Source organism: Myotis myotis, unplaced genomic scaffold (assembly GCF_014108235.1).
Source record: "Myotis myotis isolate mMyoMyo1 unplaced genomic scaffold, mMyoMyo1.p scaffold_m19_p_2, whole genome shotgun sequence".
Classification (NCBI taxonomy): Eukaryota; Metazoa; Chordata; class Mammalia; order Chiroptera; family Vespertilionidae; genus Myotis; species Myotis myotis.
In genome coordinates, this window is record NW_023416324.1 from 84,589,925 (window position 1) to 84,606,280 (window position 16,356).

General features: G+C 43.3%; 1 protein-coding gene across 1 annotated transcript in view; it reads right to left on the reverse strand.

Moving 5' to 3' along the window:
• The window catches only part of TMEM170B (transmembrane protein 170B), a 42,522-nt gene extending 27,249 nt beyond the window's left edge, over nucleotides 1–15,273 (reverse strand). The window contains exon 1 of the mRNA XM_036350479.1: nucleotides 14,458–15,273. Within this exon, the coding sequence (XP_036206372.1) occupies nucleotides 14,458–14,773 (316 nt within the window). The 5' untranslated portion in view covers nucleotides 14,774–15,273. The remainder of the gene's footprint in view (nucleotides 1–14,457) is intronic.
• Between the last annotated feature and the right edge of the window lie 1,083 nt (nucleotides 15,274–16,356).

Here is a 16,356-nt window from a genome sequence, read left to right on the forward strand (position 1 = left end):
CAAATTCTGAGGTGCAGAGTGCGTGGATCGGGCTGGCGGCGGAGGGCGCGGGCTGGCGGCGGAGGGCGCGGTTGGCGTTTTCAATCGGGAGGGAGTCGCAGACTCTGAGCTCCAGATCCGGGCGAGTCTTTAGGGACCCAGACTCAAACGGGAGAAGCGGGACTGTCTGGCTTCGGTCAAAGCGAATGCAGCTTTCTCTCCGAGCTTTGCATCGGGTGCTGGGACTCAGAGAGGCAGAGCCCCTGGGGACAGGACTGAGAGCCGCCATAACTGCTCTCTCCGGCCCACCCTGTTGATCCTGTGCGACCCGCCCCGCCCAAGCCCTGCACACAGGCATTTGCCGGATAGCCTCAGGCAAAGGCTAGATTAGCACCTCCCTAGAGGACAGAAGTTCCCTGGTATTAGCTACAACAATCAAGGTTTAACTATAAGACTGCGAACAAAGACCACTAGGGGGTGCACCAAGGAAGCATAACAAAATGCGGAGACAAAGAAACAGGACAGAATTGTCAATGGAAGATATAGAGTTCAGAACCACACTTTTAAGGTCTCTCAAGAACTGTTTAGAAGCCGCCGATAAACTTAATGAGATCTACAAGAAAACTAATGAGACCCTCGATGTTATATTGGGGAACCAACTAGAAATTAAGCACACACAGACTGAAATAACGAATATTATACAGACTCCCGACAGCAGACCAGAGGAGCGCAAGAATCAAGTCAATGATTTGAAATGCGAGGAAGCAAAAAACACCCAACTGGAAAAGCAAAATGAAAAAAGAATCCAAAAATGCGAGGATAGTGTAAGGAGCCTCTGGGACAGCTTCAAGCGTACCAACATCAGAATTATAGGGGTGCCAGAAGATGAGAGAGAGCAAGATATTGAAAACCTATTTGAAGAAATAATGACAGAAAACTTCCCCCACCTGGTGAAAGAAATGGACTTACAGGTCCAAGAAGCATGGAGAACCCCAAACAAAAGGAATCCAAAGAGGACCACACCAAGACACATCATAATTAAAATGCCAAGAGCAAAAGATAAAGAGAGAATCTTAAAAACAGCAAGAGAAAGAAACTCAGTTACCTACAAGGGAATACCCATACGACTGTCAGCTGATTTCTCAACAGAAACTTTGCAGGCCAGAAGGGAGTGGCAAGAAATATTCAAAGTGATGAATACCAAGAACCTACAACCAAGATTACTTTATCCAGCAAAGCTATCATTCAGAATTGAAGGTCAGATAAAGAGCTTCACAGATAAGGAAAAGCTAAAGGAGTTCATCACCACCAAACCAGGATTATATGAAATGCTGAAAGGTATCCTTTAAGAAGAGGAAGAGGAAGAAAAAGGTAAAGATACAAATTATGAACAACAAATATGCATCTATCAACAAGTGAATCTAAGAATCAAGTGAATAAATAATCTGATGAACAGAATGAACTGGTGATTATAATAGAATCAGGGACATAGAAAGGGAATGGACTGATTATTCTTGGGGGGGAAAGGGGTGTGGGAGATGCGGGAAGAGACTGGACAAAAATCGTGCACCTATGGATGAGGACAGTGGGTGGGGAGTGAAGGCGGAGGGTGGGGCGGGAACTGGGAGGAGGGGAGTTATGGGGGGGAAAAAAGAGGAACAAATGTAATAATCTGAACAATAAAGATTTAATTTAAAAAAAAAATATTATCTCAGAAATAATTCTTTTAATAGGCTCACCAGCAGACTGGACACAGCTAAGCAAAGAATCAGTGAACTTAAAGATAAAACAATAGAAATTATTCAAACTGAAATATAATAGGAGAAGGAAAAATAGAGACCATCCAAGAGCTATGGAATAATTTCAAATGGTTCAAATGGTCTCTCTTCAAATATTTTTCTTCTCCATTCTTTCTTCTCCTTCTAGGACTCCAGTTATATTAGACACAGAGGAACAAAGATAAAAAGTAGAGTTCACTTCTCATCAGGAACTATCAAACCAGAAGACAACAGAATGACATTTTAAAAAAAGACTGAAAGGGAAAAAATCTGTAAGAACTGAAGGTGAAATGAAGACTTTTTCCAGAAAGAAAAATGCTGGGAGAATTAACTGCCGACAGACCTGTGCTACAAGACATATTAAAGGAAGTTCTTCAGACAGAAGTATACTACTACATGGAATCCCAACTCTACACAAAGAAATGAATAACAGTGAAGATAAACGTAAGATATATTTTCTTATTTTTAATCACACTAACATTTTAGTCAGATTTAAAATAAGTTACTGTTTTTGCACTTGAAACCTCATTTAACATAGAAGTTAAAGCTGTGTTGGATATTTAATTCTGCTTCTTAAAAAAGAGCAAAAACACTAGATTTAAAATTTAATTCTGACACCTTCAAGAGCTACTTTAATATACTGCCTCTCTTAAAGCTAATGGCAATACAGTTTATTACCCACTTAAACTAAATTACCCTTTCACTAGATAATTATGTAATTTTAAACTGTAAATTACAGTACTCATCATTGAATAGTAAAATTCTTAGAAAAACAGGTTTTTAATTTAAAACAATCTGAATATCAATTGCTTTAAAGAAATCAGGTTAAGCTATTTAAAATAGTTCAAAAAAATTGCTCTATATTTAAGCTACAGCATTATCTTCCTAAGGATGTCATTCAGTTTGTTCTTCCTCATAAATGACTAGTTATCACTCAGTTAAAAAATATAGGGTTTATAAGTCAGAATCTGAATCTAATTATAAAATTATAACAGATTATGCAATAGTTTCTTTTGTTATTACTTGTCTGCCCTCAAGCATCTTAAATTACATGTTTGATTTAGTCACTGTCCTTAACTCAGCAAATGATCTCATGATATAACATTACAAAAAGATATTTACACTGAATATTGAAAAATGAACTTTTTACATCAATAAACGAACTTACAATGAAATACCTAATAACAAATTCTTAACATGAATGGCAGATCAGAAAATAAAAGCACCACCAGAAAAACAAAGCAAGCAATGCACAAGCATGTCAAGACAGTCACACCTCAGGTATGATTATTTTTTTTAATATATTTTATTGATTTTTTACAGAGAGGAAGGGAGAGGGATAGAGAGTTAGAAATATTGATGGGAGAGAAACATCGATCAGCTGCCTCCTGCACACCTACTGGGGATGTGCCTGCAACCAAGGTACATGCCCTTGACCGGAATTGAACCTGGGACCTTTCAGTCTGCAGGCTGATGCTCTATCCACTGAGCCAAACTGGTTAGGGCACACCGCAGGTATTATTGACAGTAATCCTGAGGGATCGGTTTATACCGAATGGGGATTAAAAAAACAAAAACAACATAATTTCAGAACTTGAAGGGATCTTCAGATACTGAATTCAATTTCCTAAACCAAATTTTAAGAAGGCCTGCCCTAACTAGTTTGGCTCAGTGGAGAGCGTCGGCCTGCAGACTGAAAAGGTCCCAGGTTCAATTCCGGTCAAGGGCATGTACCTTGGTTGCAGGCACATCCCCAGCAGGAGGTGGGCAGGAGGCAGCTGATCGATGTTTCTCTCTCATCAATGTTTCTAACTCTCTATCCTTTTCCCTTCCTCTCTGTAAAAAATCAATAAAATATATTTTAAAAAAAGAAGAAGGCCTAATTATAAGAGCTATTAAATGGTATTCAAACACCAAAGATTTTCTAGGTCCTAAACCAAAACCTAACTAATTAGCATATTAAAACCTAACTAATTAGCATATTAGCATATCAATTCTTTAAAAAGAATTTTCTTAGTTTTAAAGAGTAAAGAAACAAGTTTCTATGAAAATATAAATGTTTTTCTTAACTCAGTAAAATCTCTAAACTTTTTCTCAACTCATTAAAACTTCTAAATCAGCTTTTAAGACATTGTATGCGGGAAACGTATTTATAGAGCGCGGGACACGTATTAATACGTTTTTTATAGACTAGCGGTAGAATGCGGGTAACATATAAATACGTAAACTAAAGTTATCGTAATTTTACTAAACGTTGCCATTTGCGCAAAAAATTAGCAAAAATGGCCCGCGCCACCTGTTAGCACGCGATAAAAACTACCCGCAAACAATGTGTTAATATGAAAGCTGTGGGCATTAGGTTGTATTATGAATGAGAAAACCCAGGCCTCGGGAATAGGTGGGTTGTCTTGAGTACAAAGGCTAATTAGTAGCATTCAAGGATAAAACTCAGGTTCTTCACTTATAAACTCAAGGATCCTAGTGCTTATTTAAACACTCTATTTGCATACAGAAATCTAGCAGAACCCAAATTATACTGGGGGGAGGGGAAATTACAATAACTGCTCATTATGTATGTATTTACATAAACAGTGTTAATGTTTAATTCTCCCATATACTTCAGATTTAATATAAACAGCCTAGAGTTTTAAAAATACTATTATTTCGTAAGCATTATCCTCTATAGCTAATTTACACTAATAAAAGAGAAACATGCAAATTGGTGTCACTCTGCTACACCCACAAGCCAAGCCCACCAGCCAATCAGGAGCGAGTATGTAAATTAACCCAACCAAGATGGCTGTGCCACGGACCTGGAGCGAGCAGGAGGCTTGGGTTTGCCCCCAGCAATGGAGGAAGCCAAGCTTCCCACCTGCCCTGGCCAGCCCTGACCTCCGCTCAAAGATACAAAGTTTCAATTATAAAAGATAAATAAATCCCAGATACCTGCTTCCCTCCACTCAAGGAGGCGCTGAAAAAAAAAAAGGAGGGGCTGGGAGCTTGGTTCGCCGGGGGCTGTGGCCAGCCTGCAAACATCCATCAGCCCCTCACCCAGGCTGGCCAGGCAGCCCACTGGGGACCCCCACCCTGAAGGGGCTGTGGCCAGCCTACAGCCATCAGCCCCTCACCCAGGCTGGCCAGGCACCCCAGCGGGGACCCTCACCCCATGGGGGCATGGCTGGCCTGCAAACAACCACAGGCCCCTTACCCAGGCCACCCCATGCCCCAAGGGAACTCCCCCACTGATCCAGGACACCCTTCAGGGCAAACCAGCTGGCCCCCACCTGTGCACCAGGCCTCTATCTATACTAATAAAAGGGTAATATGCTAATTAGACTGGGAGACCTTCCAGGAGACCTTCCGGATGTTCTTCTGGACAAAGCCATGGTGGCAGGGCTGAGGTAGAGATGGTTAGAGGTCAAGAGGGGAAGGCAGTTGTGGGTGATCATGCTGGTGGGGGGCGGGGCTGTTGAGTGTAAACAGACCAGCAGGGGGACCAGTTGGGGGCAAGCAGGCCGTCAGTGGGGGTCAGTTGGAGGTGATCAGGACGGGGGGGGGGCAGTTTGGAGTGAGCAGGCCAGCAGGGGGGCAGTTGGGGGCGAGCAGGCCAGTAGGGAGGGAAGGTGGGGGTGAGCAGGCCAGCAGGGGGGTCAGTTGGGGGTGAGCAGGCTGGCAGGGGAGGCAGTTGGGGATGAGCACACTGGCATGGGGAGCAGTTGGGGGTGACCAGGCTGGCGGGGGGGGTGGGCCATTTGGGGGCAAGCAGGCCGGCGGCAGGGTGAAGCAGGCAGGCAGGCAGGCAGGCAGGTGAGCGGTTAGGAGCCAGCAGTCCCGGATTTCAAGAGGGATGTCTGACTGCCAGTTTAGGCCCAATCCCTGTAAACTGGCAGTAGGACATCCTTCAAGGGGTCCCAGATTGGAGAAGGTGCAGGCTGGGCTGAGGAACACCCCCTCCCCTGTGCACGAATTTTGTGCATCGGGCCACTAGTCTATATAATAAAGAGCCAGGATCATAATGACTGATTATGACCAAAGGCTCAACCAGACCAGAAGTCAGTGCTGGGTTGCCATGGCGACCCAGCACTGACTGGGGCTGCTGCAGGTGCCCTGACCCAGACTGACTGCCTAGAGGGCTGTGGATCAGGCCCGGAGAGAGGCCTGCAGAGAGAGGGGCAGAGTCTGATCCATAGCCTCTGTGGCAGCCATTGATCAGAACTTGCCTTTCTTTCTCTCCTGGTCTGGCTAACAGCCGCACCTCCATTTCTCTCCAGGCCTCCACCAGGGCTGTTGATCAGTCCCACCTTTCTGACCAGGCCCAGCTGATAGGCCCAGAGATGCTGACTAGCATAGAAACTGACCAATCAGAACAAAATCTGGGTCAACTGTGAGGAGCCAATGGCTGCCTAGGAGGTGGAGCTTTTGATGCTGACTGGCATAGAAACTGACCAATCAGAACCAAATTGGCCATGAGAGGGCAGTTAGGGGTGATCAGGCAGGCAGAGGCAGTTGGGGGTGAGATCAGGCTGGCAGGGAAGGGCAGTTGGGGGCGAGATTATACTGGCAGGCAGAGGCAGTTAGGGGCAATCAGGCAGCCAGGCAGGTGAGTGGTTAGGAGCCAGCAGTCCCAGATTGTGAGAGGGGTGTCCAACCCCCAAGAGGTACCCAATTGGATTGGGTGCAGGCTGGGCTGAGGGAACCCACCCCCTCTGTGCACCAAGTTTGTGCACCAGGCCTCTAGTAGTTCATATAAATAAAGAAAACATTTTTAAAAGATGTATGATTTTAATGCTAAAAGTCACTTAATAAAAACTGGTTATAGCATCCTCTTGGAAATAACTGGATCATTAATATTGATATTTTAATAAATTTTAGCTATACTAAATACTCCATATTAAAGCGCATTATATATCTTACATACTTACAAATGGATTACTAAAAAACCTAATTTTTTAAAATCAGTTGTTCCCAAGCCTTGAACCCTCAATAACAAAATTACCTGAAGAGCTAGTTTAAAAGGTGGTTTCCTAGCCTCTGTTCTCAAAGACCCTAATTCCATAGACAGGGCTGAGGCCCTGGATCTGTACCCTTAACCAGCCCCAGGTGATTCTAATATGTAGAAAGGTTAAGAAATCCTGTGGATTAAAGTGATTCATGGGAGGGAATGAAAGGAGAATTTGATAATGAAAATCCAGTTTCACATTACTAATGAAAACATCTTAGTTGGACAGATATTCAAGTAATACTTTTAAACTTAATCAAGTCCTGATAGTATTCCTGGTCCATCCTACAGGCAGTTCATCTTTCCTTTCTCTCCATCATTCTTTCTCCACGCTCTACCTCTTCTGTTGCCTTCAAAACCCACTACCTGGTTCTCCCTGAACTCAACAAGCCACAAAAGAATTACTTAACCTCATGGTTAGTCGGTGTCTTTAGCCCATGAGCTCTTTAGGGACAATGATTGATATTATCATCTTTATCAGTATTTACCAGAGACTGACATGACTAATGATCAAGAAATATCCAATAAGATTAACCCTTAAAAATGCTAGACACTGCATTTTAGTATAATTCTTCAATGTATCAAGATGGGTTTTGCTTTTTCTAGGCACCTGTTTCTCTTAGATCAGTGGTTGGCAAACTGCAGCTCATGAGCCACATGCGGCTCTTTGGCCCCCTTGAGTATGGCTCTTCCACAAAATACCAACTTTTGCGCATGGGCCATGAAGTTTCGATCGCACTGTGCATGCGTGCCCGCATGTGGTATTTTGTGGAAGAGCCACACTCAAGGGGCCAAAGAGCCGCATGTGGCTCACGAGCCGCAGTTTGCCGACCACTGTTTAGATACTTCATCCCCTTCACCCACTATGTTACCTCTAGTCTTCCCATTCAGGGCCTCATTCCCTCTCCCCATACCAGCCATGGGCAAACTACGGCCCGCGGGCCGAATCCGGCCCGCTTGGCTGTTCTATCTGGCCCGCGGAGCCGAAAGAGCGGAGGGTTCTCTTGCTCTCCCCTCCGCTCCTTCACCAGCAGCAGTGTTAACATGTATTAGTTCACACAAACACTCCATCCATGCTTTTGTTCCGGCCCTCCGGTCCAGTTTAAGAACGCATTGTGGCCCTCGAGTCAAAAAGTTTGCCCACCCCTGCCCCATACCTACCTCCAGGACTGGGGCAGCCAGGCTCTGGGAGGCCCCCAATGATCCTGATCTGGTACAGTCCCCTGGACAACATACCAGAGTTGTGTGACCAATAGAGTACACCAGAAGTGATGGGATACCACTTCCAAGATTAGATCATAAGAGACCCTATGAATTCTGTTTTGGTTTCTCTCCCTCTGACCACTCACTACCACGAAAGCCATATTACAAGCAGCCCCTGGATGCTTCCTACCAGCAGTCACATGAAAGTGCCTGGAAGTGAGCCAACCCTCCAGCACAATCAGGTCTGTAGAGATTGCAGTCCAAGCTGACAGCTTGACTGTTACCTCTGTAAGACGATGAGCCACAACCAGCAAACCATTCCCAGATTCCTGAGTATTAGAAACTGTACAAGAAAATGAATGTGTTTGTTTTTAAACTGGTAAATTCTAGGGTAATTTATTACTCAGCAACAAATAACAAATACAAAGATTTGTAAATTCATACTCACTACAACATAAACTTCTTAAAAACAGTCATGATGTGGTATGGTATCTCTGACAGTTATTACAATGTTTGCTGAATTGGATTGACTGATAATTTTCCAAGTCCTGGATTACGTATTTTGTAAGCAGGAACAAGATATTGTCTAAAACAGTTTCTCTACTTTTAAAAGTGGAATCAATAATGGTTCCTTACCTCACAAGGTTATTATAAGGATCCAATAAAATAATATTCATAACTGCCTCAGAACAATGCCCACCACACTAAAAAGTGTTAAGTGTTGTTAACTACTAAAAGTAAAATGTCTTAAAAGGAAATGCATCACTCTCTTTCCTTAGTATTGAAACCCTAAAAATGAATTTTTTAATGTAAGAATTATTTACAAGCCATGTCAGGATTATGAAATAAACTTAGAAAACTGATTTACCTTCAAATATTAAGATAGAATATCAAATAAAAGAAGATACTGGATATGTTAAAAAGGTAACACCAATTAATCTAGCAATCTATATTCCCCAAAACTGTTTTCATTTGTCATAGTCATACTGCAATAAGTTTATAACATGCTCCAAGACTCCATTACAAGATTATATTATAAGAACACAAGTAACTGGATCCAGGTAAAAATATGGTTTTTTGTTTTTGTTTTTTTTTTGTATGAAATTTGGTGGAAAACCTTTTTCTATTTCCAAGTTTCATCTACTTAGCTAAGGTCACTGGAATTTAATAGTCTAATGAGAACTCTCTCAAATGTGTTGCTACTGCCACTGTTCACTCTTTGATTTTTGTTAAAATACTTAGTCATTAAAAATACATAATTAGCTCAGCCAGCATGGCTCAGTTGTTGAGCATTGACCTATGGACCAGGAGGTCACAGTTCGATTCCCGGTTAGGACATGCCTGGGTTGTTGGCCCTATCCCCAGTAAGGGATGTGCAGGAGGCAGCTGATCAATGATTCTCTCCCATCGTTGAGGTTTCTATCTCTCTCTCCTTCTCCCTTCCTCTCTGAAATCAATAAAAATCTATTTTAAAAAATACATAATTAGCCTATCACAACTGAACTAAGCCAAGATAAATTTATACCTGATACTTAACTACTAGTTAACTATTAAATTGTCAAAATCATAGCTTACATAGTCCCAAGACTTATCCAGAAATTGCTTTAGATTTAAAACATGCCATCTGGACCTTAGACTTGGTATTGCCAGAGGATATGGTTCAAAGATAATGAAATGGGAATTTTTAAAACCTGAAGATAAAAATTCTAATTTTTGAAAAATTACAGTAGCTTCCCTCACAATAAGATATACAACCTTCCAAAAAGCAAACTCCTATAAAGTACAAATCATACCATCACTTATTAATTGGCTCTGTACCACAAAATACAGAATTTTTTTCACATCTATTTCAGAAACAGCTAATTTTGGAGTCCAGCACAATACTGAAAAGAAGTACTTGTCTTTAAGGCTACATTTACAAAACAGAAATACCTATGAGTGGACATTTGAAATAATTTTATCCACATAAACTCACCTCCAATAACAGAGCAGTTAGGAAGAGGAATTAAACTTAATCGTAACCTAGGATACAAAATAACACTGAGAGAAGCAAACCGACTTGGGAGCACGGCTAACGGAAGGTGCCGGCTTTACTAGCATGTGGTATAAGCAATTCCAGATACCTATGGTAGATAACAATTATTTTCCCTCTTTCTCTTTTTTTGCTGATAATATTAACACTAAAGTGGCTTAGTAAGTGTAAAGTCTAAAAGGGAACTACAATAGTGTGTGTGTACATACTGCAAAAATAAGCACATACATTTAATATAGACACACACATATATGCACACACAGAGACGGTTGACTTTCCTTCCAGTTTGAATTCCCAGCCTCCCAATGCTTATTACCAATAGAAAAAGGGGAGCACCTGCCCCCACATTTGCTGCTGTCACTGAGAGAAGAGACAGCTAAAGGCCAGCCTTTGCCTTTTTCCCAGGGGCCAATTATCCCTTTCCCAACACCAGCCTGGATCTGTGTTAATCCAAGGGTTTAGGCATCTTGCCTATTTCTAAGTAAAAAATTCTTCTCTAAACCAAATTTAGGTCAGAACACAAAGTTGAGAAAATAAAGGTAAAGCAAAGAAAGACAGTTTATTGTAGATCATTTTTTAAAGTCAAGTAACCCATGAAACTGAAAGAGTATATATATATACTGACTCTAATTTTAGATTGGGGCTAGGGTATTAGGAACAATTTAGAGAAAGAAAAAAAATTTGAGAAAGAAAGCCATTTATCTCTCTACTTTAGCAAGCTAAAGACCCATCTAACCTATACACAGTTAACACTTCAGGAATCTTATGAATCATACACTTTGGTTACTAAGTGACAGACATGGGGGTCTCCAGATATTAATCTGCTCTATATGAAGTCCTCAATCCTAGTGTCTTCCATGAAGGAGGAAAAATAAATAGCAGCCTGAACTTCATAGGATTTCTAAAAGTGGATATATATAAATATGAATCACTAACTTTTACACAGGCAAAAGCAACTTGAAATTTTACAAAGCACTATTATTCAATAATTCTTGCATTTCCTAATATATTTTATTAGATGGATAGAAATAAATTCCGGTCATACATTCTTGGGTTCACTGGGACAAATACTTACCAGGCTATTCTTAAGTACATTAAGATTAATCGTTCAACACACTTGCCTGAAAAAAGCCATGTGGAGTAAAAGGAAAAGGCACAGAACTAAGGGTCAGGGAAGGTTAGTTCCAGCCCTGCCTCCATCATTAAGCAACTGTTTGATCCCGCCATGCCCGTCACCTCGACAATGTGACATTTGATATTTCCAAAGTGAAGTCGCTGAACAACATAACTTCTAGCTCTAAAATATTAAGTTAGTTCTCATGATCACTTTTTAAACATTTATTTCTATCAAAGTGATACATACTCAAGACTGCCTTCTAAAGGTCAGTCTCTAAGATAAAAAGGTCAATAAAAAATGCAGGAGCTTCACTTATGGGATAAGATATAAAGAAAAGAAGAAAAAGAAACTTTTGGTTTGTATAAAGAAAAAAATAGAGCCAGTCTGGTGTGGCTCAGTAGTTGAGCATCGACCTGGGAACCTGAAGGTCACAGTTTGATTCCCAGTCAAGGTATAGGCACAGGTATCAGACTCGGTCCCCAGTAGGTATGCAGGAGGCAGCCGATCATGATTCCCTCTCATCACTGATGTTTCTATCTCTCTCCCCCTCTCCCTTTCTCTCTGAAATCAATAAAAATAATATTTTTCAAAAAAACAGAAATGAGAGTGTGTTCCCCCTTTAATTGGCTTTTAATAACCAGAATTCCTATTAATCAGAATTCTACAAATCCTTTACACAGTCATATCTTAAATCCAAATCAGTCTGGCTCCTTTCTTTTACCTGCTTCTCTTCCAAGTTTATTATGATGACAAAATGCTTTCTGACTTAATGTTATCATACTTTGAAAAAAGGTAATGATATTTAACTTATTAGCTATCAGATGTAAGCAAGTTACTCTTCACTTCAATGTCTAAATGTGTAAAATAAGGGTAAACAATCTCTCTCAAGATTGTTGGCAACATTAAATAAAATACATGGAAGTATGGTTAACTAGCACAAAAGCACTTTCAATAAGCATTTGTGTTTTAAAGCTTTGACAATTATCTGCAAAAGTTATGGAAACACCTCATTCCCTAGTTAACAGCATATTTACTTCAAACAATGTAGTCAAAAAATAACACAAACAGAATGTTTAAATCATGGAACTGTTAGTACTATTTTTAAAATTCTGTAAATATGTATTGAGCATTTACTATGTGCCAGATACTATAATGCTAGCAAACATCCTGGAAAAGGGGAAAGAGTAGTTCTGCAGGCAAAGCCTGGGTTTTTAAAGCCTAGCTCAGCCATTTACTAGCTCTGTGATTTGGGGCAACCGAATTTACCTCTCTGAGCTTCTTTGTAAATCTACTTTGGAGAGCTATTCTGAAGATTAGAAATAATGTATGTGAAGTACCTGATACATAGCAGAAATTATTTTTTGTTGTTTTAGGATTTGTTTTTAATAGACCAAATTTAAAAGGTGGGTAGCATATCTTGACTAATGATTAAGCTACATATGTCACCAGAACAGAGAAGGCCATAAAGAACCACATCAGAATGTTACCACTTCCAAAGTCCAAAGTGATGTGGTTCCTAACATGTGGTATACTCAACTGCTGGTGAAACATATTTCTAATCTATTTCCTTCTCCATTTTTACCTTGACAAACCATTTTGCAAACTCACACTCTACTTTTTTCCATTTATTCCCCAGGCCCACTTCAGTCCTAGTTTGGGACATTCTGCATATCCTCCATGAAATGGCAAAGTCCTGTGAGCAACTGATGATTATTAAGATTGCATTAGGAGATAATTAGAGCTAACGCTGGGCTCAAACTACTATTACTAACGTAATGGTTGACTTGCAGAACTGGAAGCTGCTAAATAATGATTAGAATCTTAAAGTAAAATATTTTAAAATATTGTAAAATCCAGCCAAGAGGTAAGTTACATTTACATTTTCTCTGTTCCCCAAAGCTATTTCTTCTAAATACTCTAACTGATAAAACATTTGAAATATACACAATGAGGCAAAACCATAGTAAAAAGGTAAAGCAGTCTATCCCTAAATTCCATCGAATCATACAATGGTCTTTACGTCAACACAGTTTTTCAGAACTAAGAACATGTTCCTATCTTTAAACCATCATGTAAGGTCAGTTTGCTCCAAGTTAAATAACCACGTATTAAAACTGAGGACATCATGAGTCAATCCAGAATTTAATTTTATAGCTTCCACATTCAAGAAAACCAGTGTCTCTAAGTCATTCTTGTGGTATATAATTCATATGTAATGAATATCCATAGCATAACAGTTATATTTGCAGTATACTCTTCCTACTCTTAGCCAGTTTGACATAATGCATTTTGAAATACTAATGTTCTATCAAAATTAGCTGTCTTATACATTTTCAAGAATCAAATCCTGGGCATGTTTTAAAGTTTTTTCTCTGAGGATAAGGCACCGAGGAGTCACCAAAATGCAAAAGAATCTCTTTCTTGTAAATACTAATCTAGAAGGTCTTTTTAAAATTCAGAACTCGGAGTATGATAATACAAGCATTTCCACATTAACAAACCCAGAAGTTTCTTCACAAAGCAAGCCCAGACATCCTATAAAAATATGAGTATTACTGCTCATTTTTACCACTATAAATTGATGTTAATTATAATGTAGTTCAGTCCAATTCCCTCCTAATAGCCTTGAGAATGAAGGGAAATGCACAAAATTATCAAATGTCACAAGCAGCAGCTTGAGACCGGCGGAGGAGAGAGAAAGCCAGACAGACAAAAGGAAATAGGAGAGAGAGGAGATATATGGTTGAAACTAAAATGCTTGCAACCACTAGACCTTGGCCCAGCCCCTGACCCACTGAAATCTACTTCATGTCATCTATCTTCCCAAAAAACAAAACGATAACAATGGAAGCAAATTGATCTTGAGCAGGAAATTTAAGTCCTGCGTTCAGTTTGAGATTTGCCAGAAAGAAGAAGAGCTAAACAGAAAAAGATCTAAACAGTAAAAAGCGGTGCGCGTGTACGCATGTGTGCGCTAGTGGGGAAGAGGGGGTACATAAAAGCCAACTGTGCCCAAGTCTCAGCAGCGATGCTACCCCGCGAGTACTAGGAAGGCAGGGCCCTGGGCCCTCCCTCTGCCCGGAGGGAGGCGGGGGTCGTGGGTTCTCCCCCGCATACCCTCGAGACTGGGAAGCCTCTGAGTGAGGGGCGAACGGGTGGCGGCCGTCGGCGCCCCGGGAACCCGCGCGGAGTGGCTCCAATAAGACCTTCCCGGCCAGCACCTGGGACCGCGGTCTCCCAAGGAGGCGCACACGGGTGGGGCGGGAAGGCAAGAAGCTCTTCCTCCGCTCGGGAGGAAGGAGGCAAGGGGTGGCCCCGCATCCCGTCCCCACCCCGGCGCATCAATTACCCGTGAGGTTCCTCAGCACCGTCCCGTGGGCCCAGAGGCTCAGGACCTGCTGCACCGACAGGTTGATCATGGAGTGGTCACCCCCCTCCGCCTTCATCTTCCCTGGGGGGCGCCCGCCGCCTTCTCCTCCGGCGCCGGGGGGCGGCAGCGGGTGTGACGCTCCGGGGGCGGCGGCGGGTGCGCGGCTCCTCCAGGCCGCCGCCGCCGGGCAAGGCTGCGGGGCGCCGGGCTGGGCGCTGCTGCTGCGGCCGACGGACCTCCGAGGGGGGCCGCTCAGCGCGTCTCCCAGGCAGCCCCCTCCCCGCCGTGGAGACATTGAGGACGGCGGACGGGGGAGGGGAGGGGGCCCGGCGCTGTCCCCGCGCGGCCCCCCAGCGAGGACGCGGTGCGGAGGAGGCCGCCGCCGCTCCCGCTCAGGGGCAGCACCGCGCCGCGGGGATCGGGCGCGCTGGGAGGCCGAGGTCACGCCGGGAGGCGCGGAGTGATGGGCAGCCGGCAGGTGCAGCCTCCGACGGAGTCCAGCTCATCGCCTCCGGAGGCTCGGGAGCTCCGGGACCCGGAGGAGGCTGCGGCGGTGGCCCAGGCGGCACCTGCCACCAGCCTGCCCACCCTCCGGCCGCCGACACTCGAGGAACCGCCCCCTCCACCCGCGGCCGCCGGCGGGCCGCTCGTGCGCGCGCGCACGGGTCCCCTCCTCCCTGCCTTCGCCGGAGCGGCTGCGCATGCTCAGTCTCCCCCTTCCCGCGACCCGCCGCCCTCGGACACCCGGCCGGCCCGGAGTCCTCCTCCTTCCCCTCCCCGCGCGGAGCTCGCGAGGCCGACAGCGCCGGGAGCGGCCCGCAGAGGGGCGGAGGGAAGCGCAGCTGCGTCACTAGCGCCACCGCCGGCTCCGCTGCTGATTGGGTGCTGCCAGGACCCGCCCCGCACTCCCCGCCCCAGGCCCAGGCGCGCGCCCTGGGAGCCGCAGCCCTTGACCCAAGGCGCACTGGGCGCGCTGGGCGCCGGCTGGTGCTGAAGACCAGCCCTGACCTACGACGGGGGCAGCAAATGGTACTGAACTTCCTGAGATCGAGTCTGTGATAGTTCAGATCTTTGGCTCCTAATGAAATACTTTTGATAACAAATGTTTGCATCCTTTTTTGAAAGGCGTCAATATCTCAACATTTTACATTTATTAATTGAGTTGTTTTGTGTGTGTTTTTTCTGAGTCAGGGGAGTTGGATATATTTTAAAGAATATATTTTAAAGCTACTAAAGCGGAAATAGACTCCCTTTCTCATTCATCCAGTCCTTCTGGCAGCAAGAACTTGGGCCTCCTGCGGTTCCAGGTTCCCAAATACTTACTGACATAGGGCTCCAAGGTGTCCTATTCAGCGCCATTCCCTGATCTAGCTCTTTCTGCATTGCAGTATTCTTTTTATTTGAATTGTAAAAAACAAACAATTTTTTTAAAAAGCTTTCGTTATTTTTCTCCCCTAGGGCTTAAACGTCCTTCCCCTTTTTTGCTACCTTTTTTCATGCCCAATGTTAGCCGGAGGAGCTATCTAAATTCCAACTATGACAAACTAAACTCCTTGAAGTTTGAAACCTTTTAACTTGAAAAATAAAAATTAAGTTTTGGCCATAACATAAATATGCACTAGCCACTGCCATTTCCAACTCCATCCTTTTCAATGGCTCTGCCGTCTGTAAAGAAAATGTACAAAGGGAAGGGAAGTTCATGCTGTAGCAAAAGCAAGTATACTCGGCAAAACCTGTAGGGTTGAGTCACCTGTACGATGGTACTTTGGTGACCACTTTTAAAGTAATAATTATACATACAGATTTATGTATATGTATATAGTAGATGTATTGGTGTCACAATACAAAAAAAAGGGGGGGGGGGGCGGGAATTGTTGT